Source organism: Linepithema humile, chromosome 1 (assembly GCF_040581485.1).
Source record: "Linepithema humile isolate Giens D197 chromosome 1, Lhum_UNIL_v1.0, whole genome shotgun sequence".
Classification (NCBI taxonomy): Eukaryota; Metazoa; Arthropoda; class Insecta; order Hymenoptera; family Formicidae; genus Linepithema; species Linepithema humile.
Genome location: NC_090128.1, coordinates 3593508 through 3602038, shown reverse-complemented (window position 1 = coordinate 3602038; position 8531 = coordinate 3593508). Strand labels below are relative to the sequence as shown.

General features: G+C 35.7%; 1 protein-coding gene across 1 annotated transcript; it reads left to right on the top strand.

The window, feature by feature from the left end:
• The first annotated feature begins 312 nt into the window (after positions 1-312).
• On the top strand, positions 313-7579 carry snRNP-U1-70K (small ribonucleoprotein particle U1 subunit 70K). Its single transcript, XM_012371027.2, has 7 exons — positions 313-599; positions 809-991; positions 1086-1148; positions 1228-1309; positions 5065-5308; positions 5391-5728; positions 6591-7579. Exons 1-7 carry the CDS (start codon positions 456-458, stop codon positions 6752-6754), a joined length of 1218 nt encoding a protein of 405 aa, XP_012226450.1. The 5' UTR covers positions 313-455; the 3' UTR covers positions 6755-7579.
• Positions 7580-8531: the final 952 nt, after the last annotated feature.

Below are 8531 nucleotides of genomic sequence, written 5' to 3'. Positions count from 1 at the left end.
TAAACTTTGAATTACTACTAAATAGACAGATTAATTACTATTAATTTGTGAAAATTTTTAAATAAAGCAGAAAGAATTATTGATATTTTGTAGAAAAAAATTTACAATACAATAATAAATAATTAAAAATTATATATGCATATGCAACATACTCAAAAGGTAATTTAGTACAAATACCGACAATATAAAAAAATAATCTCAATCGTAGGTAAATTAGAAATCATTTTGATAATAGATAAATTAGAGCTGCGACAAATTACAGATCCGACTATAGGTAAATTTCATAACTGAAATGTTATATTGAAATATATAGGTGGCGTTGGTGTAGAGCTAACCTGGCCGCCTGCTGGCCGCCATTTCGTTGAGTGTAAGAGGATGCAGTTGATTTTGCTTGTTTTACTTGCTCAGTAAATTCTCACAATACATCTGGCAAGTAATTCTCACGTCTCGTCAGAATGACGCAGTTTCTGCCGCCGAATTTGCTAGCGTTGTTCGCGCCACGTGATCCGATTCCGTATTTGCCACCGGCTAGCAAGCTCCCGCACGAGAAGAAGAACGGCGGCTATGTCGGCGTGGGAACTTTCCTCAAGTATTTCGAAGTAAGGGAAGCGCAGTGTTAGTTTTAAGGTCGATGGCGAAACTATACCCGCGAAACTTTATATATGATTATATTATGTTTATGTGAAATGAAGTGTAAAGAAAGGAGTAATTTTTTAACTATTAATTTTTGCAATAGAAATATATATGTTGTATAAATATTACATCTTACTGTGTCACTTCATGAAAGTAAATATTCTTTTTTTCATAGGATCCCAAGGAAACACCACCACCTGTACGTGTAGAGACACGAGAAGAACGTTTAGAACGTAGAAGAAGAGAACGCGCGGAGCAAGTTGCATATAAGCTTGAACAAGAAATTGCAGTATGGGATCCAGCTGGAATTGTCAATGTGACAGCAGATCCCTTCAAGACTCTCTTTGTAGCTCGAATTGTGAGTTATATTAATGTGTTATATGTATCATTAAGCTAGCATGTAAATAAGCAATTTGGGATACTAATATATGTTGACTTTTTTTTCCTTACAGAATTATGATACCTCAGAATCAAAACTGAGAAGAGAATTTGAAGTATATGGTCCGGTAAAAAAGGTAAATGGTTTACTTTAAAGCAAACATATTTTTACAACAATAATGTAACGAAAATTTTCTTATTTTTGTTTTTTTGCAGATTGTGGTAATACATAATACAATTAATGGCAAGCCTAGGGGATATGCTTTCATTGAATATGAACATGAACGAGATATGCATTGTAAGTAGCAACAGCTGAGAAAGGTAAAACCAAAAGCTAAAGAAAATGTTAGCCTTGTCGCGAAGCTCAATGAGCCCCGTTTAGTCCGGAATTTCATACTTAGCGTCACTTCCAGCTAGATATAAGGGGGACAGGGAATGAGTAGTTAGGCTACCCGTTTTCATTGGTACTTAAACCAAACGGTACCGTTTGGGGAAGGGGGGTTCCCACCATACGTACACCCATGCAGGAATATCGTTCTGTAAATGCATAAATATGGTAAAAGCGAAACGAACGAACCGAACAAACAAACAAACGACGTGAACGTTTATTGGCTGTCTTTGATTAATGCAGTTTTTATCTTGTTCTTGGTACAGCGTGGTGGCCGCTGCCGGCAACTAGTGCCGTTCACTATTCCATGCAAAATCCCTGAACCTGCCTGATAAGATAGGTTTGTATGTGTGGTAAGATCCAACATACAACAACGTTTGTTAGCGTCTTACTTGCTTACCCTATTTATCGTATCTGATTTCGTTGAGCGACGCGCGCGGTTTCGGTCGGGTTTGCAACGGGCGTTCGCGATGATACCTGCCACGCTTTCACGGGGTTTATCAACCCGGATTTTGACGAATACGCCCGAAAATGACGGTTTTTTTCTCTTAGAACACGTATCGTTAAGATTACTCGTGAATTCGTGGATCTGTGGAGTCTAGAATCCGCGGTATCGCAATTGGTAGAATCTATGAATTCCGAGATTCGCGGATATTAGTGTCTACGGATCCGAGAATCGCGTGAAAGTTAGCATTCTACATTGAAATTGATTGGTGAGCCTTTAGGATGAAGGTTCAGGGACACACTTGGGAACACCGCGATTTAGGTACTCGTTTATATGAGCGAACACGTAGACCGGAATGTTTCGTACACATATTTCTTATTCTATACACAAATAGCAGGATAATATTTCACAACTAGAACAACCACTGCAATTCTGTAGCTTGAAAGTAGGAAGATCAAAATCTTATGAACAAATATTTCTTTCTACCTTCATGTTATAGAATGATACTAGCTCTTTTATCATCATGACGTTAATACTCTGAAATGGGATGAGCTTCCATCCCGCGACATTGTTATGCATTTACACGAAATAGCTAGCCCATCCGCTTATTTTAACATTCTCAGGTGCATTTTTAGATTTTTTTAGATTTTAGCTTTAATTATTTTATGATAGATTTTTAAAACATTTAATGTTTAACGACAAGCTTGAAATGTAGGGACTAATCGTGAGAAGTGCCATGATTGATAATATTTGAATATATATTTTTTCCAATTCAAATGTGTAAATAGTTTATTAGTAGATTTAGACAAAGAAAAAAAAAAAAAGGAAAACAATTGCACGAAAAACAAAAAATTCAGAATATAACATGAAATATGTGATTATTTGTTTAAATGCTGTTTTGTTTTAAGGATATCCGATCATTATTTGATATTTACTGGATAAAGCGACTTAAAATTACACAAGTCCTTAATCATATCAATTTCGATATAGAATACTAATTTCTCTTGACATTCGATTGATTTCTTTCTCTTGTTTTGTAATATCGCTTTTTACGAAAATGTGATCGGATAAGGCACATGCAGCACTAACGGATTGTAGAATTTGTGGATTTCAATCTTTTGGATTATCAAATCTGTGAAAGACGTCCAATCCTTGTGAATTCTAAAATTTTTGGATCCCAAAGCATCCGAGAAATTTTAGAGATTCCCAGGGCTTCGATTTCCAAGATTGAATCTCCAAATCTACGATACGACATGCGATATGCGACGCGACAAATAAATAAACGATAATAAGCTTCCTTCCCCCCTAGAGTCAGAAAAAAAAGATCAAATTAGTGAAGCGAAAATAGTATCTCGTGGTATCTTGCCTTTAACATTACGCTAAAATAATAATTTACTACTAGAACATTGTAACACATATCATAAGTATATACGAAATGCGCACGGTTTGATCGTAAGTAGAATCAATGAAAGCGCACCAGGTAAACACACTGTAAACCTCTTCGGAGATCGAACGAACGAACGAACGTATGAAGACTGGGCATCTTCGCAATGAGTAGTCTCCTCGCGAGTCTCTTACGAGTTCATTTCACAATTAGACCGTACCTCTAAGCTTTGTGTTAAACTTCCGTACGTAAGTAGCCGCGGTAGGTATTTTTTGTATTTGCTATACTTTTTTGGATCTTAAACAACAAGTAGATTTAAGCCGCTCTCTGAGGTCCAGTCTCTGCTACCGATCGTTGCGCGGATGCAGCTACGGCTTGTGACGCGCTCTCGTTTTACATCGTAAAATGCAATATAGGATGCGACAGCGAACTTCGCATTTCAAGATCGTTGTGACGTCTTTTATAGGATCATCACAAGCAAGGGTATTTGCTAAAGGAAGGGAAAGGAAAATATCTAAAAATTTTACGTGATAAAAATGTGTGGTTCTGAATCAAATTTGTATTATTTTTTTATTTCGAAGTCAAATATTTACTTTATAGTTAGAATTAATTTTGCGCAATATGCTGCAATTAATGTTGCAGTTTTTTTTTTTTTAAGAACTTGTTTCTTGAATTTTATTTGACGTGGGGACAATCTCTCTTTTTTATTCACGTAAGTATGCTATCGTTCTGCGTTAATGCGAATATTACGAATATTACGTATTTCACTGCATTTTACATGATAAAACGACACATGCCGACAAGCGGATTTGCACGCGATCGGCCGCAGCTCGTCTCACCACCTCGCTACATCTGATGATCGTTTTCAAAGATTCTATAATTGTTAGAATCATTGATCCTGCTGCGATAGCAGCATTGGATCGGAGATACAAATGCTTCCTCAGTACTTTAGCAAGTACTTCTCTTCAGGATATTCAGTGAAAAAGTATACTGTCATTATCAATTTGAGATTTGCGAGTCTCTCGCTCAATTCTAAGGTTTCTAAAATGTAACGCCTACCGAGCAAATAATGGAAGGAGTGACTCTTTCGAATGACTGCCGTTCGCAGTTTATCTTATTCCGCAAAATCGCGGGCAAAATTCAATCGATTCTCTTTTTTTTCTTCTTACGATTCCTTATTCGAATAGATATCTCGAGCATTTCTTTGAAAAAGGATCTGCGGAACCGAGAATCTTTCGGATTTAGTGATGCCCGCTTGATCTTATACCAGATCGAAGCATTCGTGCATCAAAGAAATTTTGGATTCTAAAATTGACGGGGGTTTTGAAAAAATTTGCGAATTCTAAAATTCACAAATCCTCGAAATCACGGGATTCTGTGGACTGGAGATTTCGCATGTTCGAAGATTTCTACGAATCCAAGGATCTGCGGATTCCAGTCGATTTTCTTTTTTTTTCTCTTTTTTTTTGGAGGTTCCGTAGGTCCGAGAATTATTGGATTATGAGATCTGAGGATTCTAGAAGCTATCTCTGTGAGTCCTGGAATGTATACATGCGAAAACACGTGGATTCGAGAATCAATGACTCGAAGAAGTTATGAATTGTAATATCTTTGCTTTACAAAATAATTCTCAATTTCGATAATGTTCGATTTTTAATGTCGCCCAGACAATTTGGAATCTCGAAGTCGACTAATTCCAGGACTCGCAGTTCCAGAAATCTCGCGTTTGGTTCCTCGGAGTTCGTCGGGACGATAGAACGGTCTCGCTGTAGTCAATAAATCATTCAGGCGCGTGGATCCGCTAGCGTACAGTAATTTCTAATCGGTACCTTTTAGCTGCGTATAAGCATGCGGATGGTAAGAAAATAGATGGTCGCAGAGTGTTGGTCGATGTCGAACGGGCAAGAACGGTAAAGGGCTGGCTGCCCCGGCGACTTGGCGGCGGCCTAGGTGGTACTCGAAGAGGTGGTCCTGACGTTAACATCAAGCATTCGGGACGGGAGGATAACGAAAGGGAGCGAGAGCGGTATCGCTTGGAACGCGAGAGAGAGACCACGGGACGCGGCCTTGACAGAGACAGGTGAGTTAGCAATAAAGAAATAAACAAAAAAAAAATATATATATACATATATACATAAATAATTTTTAATTTGTTGCTTTAGGGATCGCGATCGTCTGGATAGAGAACGTCGCAGATCACGCGATCGCAAACGTAGAAGCAGGAGCAGATCGCGCGAGCGCAAGCGTAGGCGTAGCCGCGACCGACTGCCGGATCCCGATATCGAGGAAATCGAACGACCACGCGACAGAAGAGATCGCGAACGCGACCGTGATCGGGATCGCAAAAGGCGGCGTTCACGCAGCAACGATCGTGATCGAGATAGAGATCGTAAACGAGACAAGCGGGATAGAGATCGCGATCGCAGAGATAGGAAAGATCGTGGCGATCGTCAGGATGAAGACACAAAAGAGATTCGAATTAAAGAAGAGCCTTTGGATGGTAAGTTTAAAGAAAAGGAAATTTTCTAAAATTTCGATTTGTTTTAAGAAAAGATGAATAAACATTCTATATACAGGATGTTTCTATACTCGATGTTCTTGTAATGACAGATTTTCTGCCCAATTTGGATTTCGAGCGAAAATATTGAAGTACTAATAGTTTCAAATGTTTTGTAAAGAACTTCTTGTATTTTCTATATTTTCAAAATTAATATTATAAATGGATTTTGATAAAATTTTAACTTTAAATTATAAAGATACACAGGGTATCCCAGACCGTATCATTTATTAATAGATTTCTGAAATAATTTAGAGACGAAAATCTTTATATCAAAGTATCGAGGTTATAATAGTTTTTGGAAAGAAAATATTTAAAGTTAAACAATTAAACAGTTTGTTAAACATTCATACGCTGAGACATCGCAAATTGATTTTTTTGTATCTTTATCATATGAGAAACAAAAATCAATATGTAACGATGTCTGAACGTGTGAATTTTTGACAAACTGATTGGTGAACTTGAAATACTTTCTTTCAAAAATTATTACAGCCTTGATATTTTTATATAAAAATTTTTATTTTTCAATTCTCTCAAGATCTATTAATAGATGAGACGGTCTGGGATACCTGTATAGATATAAAGTTAGAAAGTTGTAATGCTGAAAATTGAAAAGACAAATAATAAATGTGATAAATGATCTTTCTCGATCTTTCTGTTTGTTCCAAAAATCGACTACAAATTAGTCAGAGAATCTGTAATTAAAAAGAAATCTCCAATTTTTTGGACATTTTTATATATGTGTGCGTTAGTATGTGTATGTGTTATAAATGAATGTTCTAAAATGTCAAATTTTTATCTCTAGATTATCCGGACTATAGCAATACGTTTGCAACGTCGGGCTCATACTTTACCGCAGTCAAGTACGAGGATGATAACGATCAAGAGGTGGAGGAGAAATACCGGATTCCAGAGGGTCGGCCCGACCCGCCTCCGTACAACAATTACGATTCGGTACAAGATTATTGATCTCGGTAGTACATGTTTCCGTCGTGTCCCTTTTTTTTCACGGTAAGCTGTCGCCGCATTATTGTCGTGTTGCCTCTACTATTAGCATAATAACGAATTAGCTCTTTCAGGAGCGAACCAAGTCGATCGTTATTCATCTGTACACGTTATTTAAATAATATATTTGTACAATTGTCCAAAAGACGTTATTAATATCAAAAAAAAAAATTTATTGAATTTATTTGCAGAATTTTTAAGATATGATAATTGCAATGATAAATGAAATAAATGATTTATTACAATAAAAATAAAATAAAAAATAATTTTGTACTTATTTAATTTTCATCATGAGAATTAGTTGCTAAAGATTAAATTTAGTGTGTCACTTATATATAAAAGTAACTGGTAAATTGTACAAATTGCATTATCGTCTATAAAAGAGTTAATGGCAGTTTTATTGAATTACTGTGGATTCGTAAAGATGCAGTCTCACACTAATTCACAATATTTTTGATCACTGTTTTTCTCTTTATCTCTTTCTATCAATCAATCTTGATAAGATTAAATTCTCAAAAAAGAAAACGATTTGACGCTCTTTTTAACGAATTAATGAGCAGAATAAAAAATTGTAGCAGATTATATCTCACGAACTTTCGCGATATAAAAAAAAAAATGCGCATTCTAATTGACTCAGTACTATATTGCTAAAATGTTATAGTTTAAGTATGACCGTCGAGATATGTACATAAGTATATACATATATATATATATATATATAAAATTTAATTCTTTCATGATTGCTACATGTATATTTATATGTTCGAATAAAATAAATCATACGATTAATTTGTTATGTATGCTCCTCTGCTCCTTTTTTATCACATTAAACAAAAATTATTTCGTTATTTTGTCCTAAAATTTGATTCTAAAATAAATTTTTGATCCGTACAAGTATAAAGCGGCATAAAAAATGATGTTAGTATGCGAAATGAGACGCGATCTTGATTTTATATATTGCTCTGCAATTCTGCCAATCGATTCGTATATACTAACTTGATCGTTTGATATGCCAGAACGTCATGCAAGTGCCAACTTTTGCGGTGAGCAAAACAAAAGTACGGTCGATTAATGCGGTTTAATGCTCAAATGAAATAGTGTAACAAAATAATATATATTTTATCTTTAATTTTTATTCTCAAGGAAATTTAATTTTTCCTAACGAAAAAAATCGTTGATTATATTTTATCGTAATTCGATCATATTATTATCATATATATGAAGCTATTCTGCCTATTTTAATTTAATTATATTGTTTCTTAATTAAATGATTTGATTTTATGCAGCACAATATTGATTTGTTTTTAATTATTTTGAATATTTTTTGGGATCATTGTTTCAGGGATATCAATATGCCGCATTTAAGTAGTCTGCATCACGACACATCTAGTAATTGCGAGCGACAGCCTTTCATCGTTAATTGGGACGTCATGTAACACCGTTCCTTCCAACTAATTCCCGTTGCGAACTCCTTATCGCTCGCGCGATGTTCTCGCTAACTGCCCGATACGTACATTAGCGATCGCCTTCCGGAAATTGCAATCTCTCGTCAGTGCTTCCTTGCTTTACCGTGCACCTGCCGAAACTGCACTCTAGGATTTATCGTTCGTGACTTTTTCGAATCGGCGATAGCAAATTGCTTCTGTACGTCGACTTTACAGTCAAAAATTTTTTTGATTTTTTATCAACAAGATTTTCATTACACGAACTCTCGGTTCAGCAAATTTCTACAGAATGGACT

What these genes read in the sequence shown, in the direction of transcription:
- snRNP-U1-70K (XM_012371027.2), top strand. Translation starts at nt 456, where the DNA reads ATGACGCAGTTTCTGCCGCCGAATTTGCTAGCGTTGTTCGCGCCACGT. An exon ending in ACATGAACGAGATATGCATT is followed by an intron (nt 1,310 to 5,064) that starts GTAAGTAGCAAC and finishes GGTACCTTTTAG; the next exon opens with CTGCGTATAAGCATGCGGAT. An exon ending in CGCGGCCTTGACAGAGACAG is followed by an intron (nt 5,309 to 5,390) that starts GTGAGTTAGCAA and finishes TTGTTGCTTTAG; the next exon opens with GGATCGCGATCGTCTGGATA.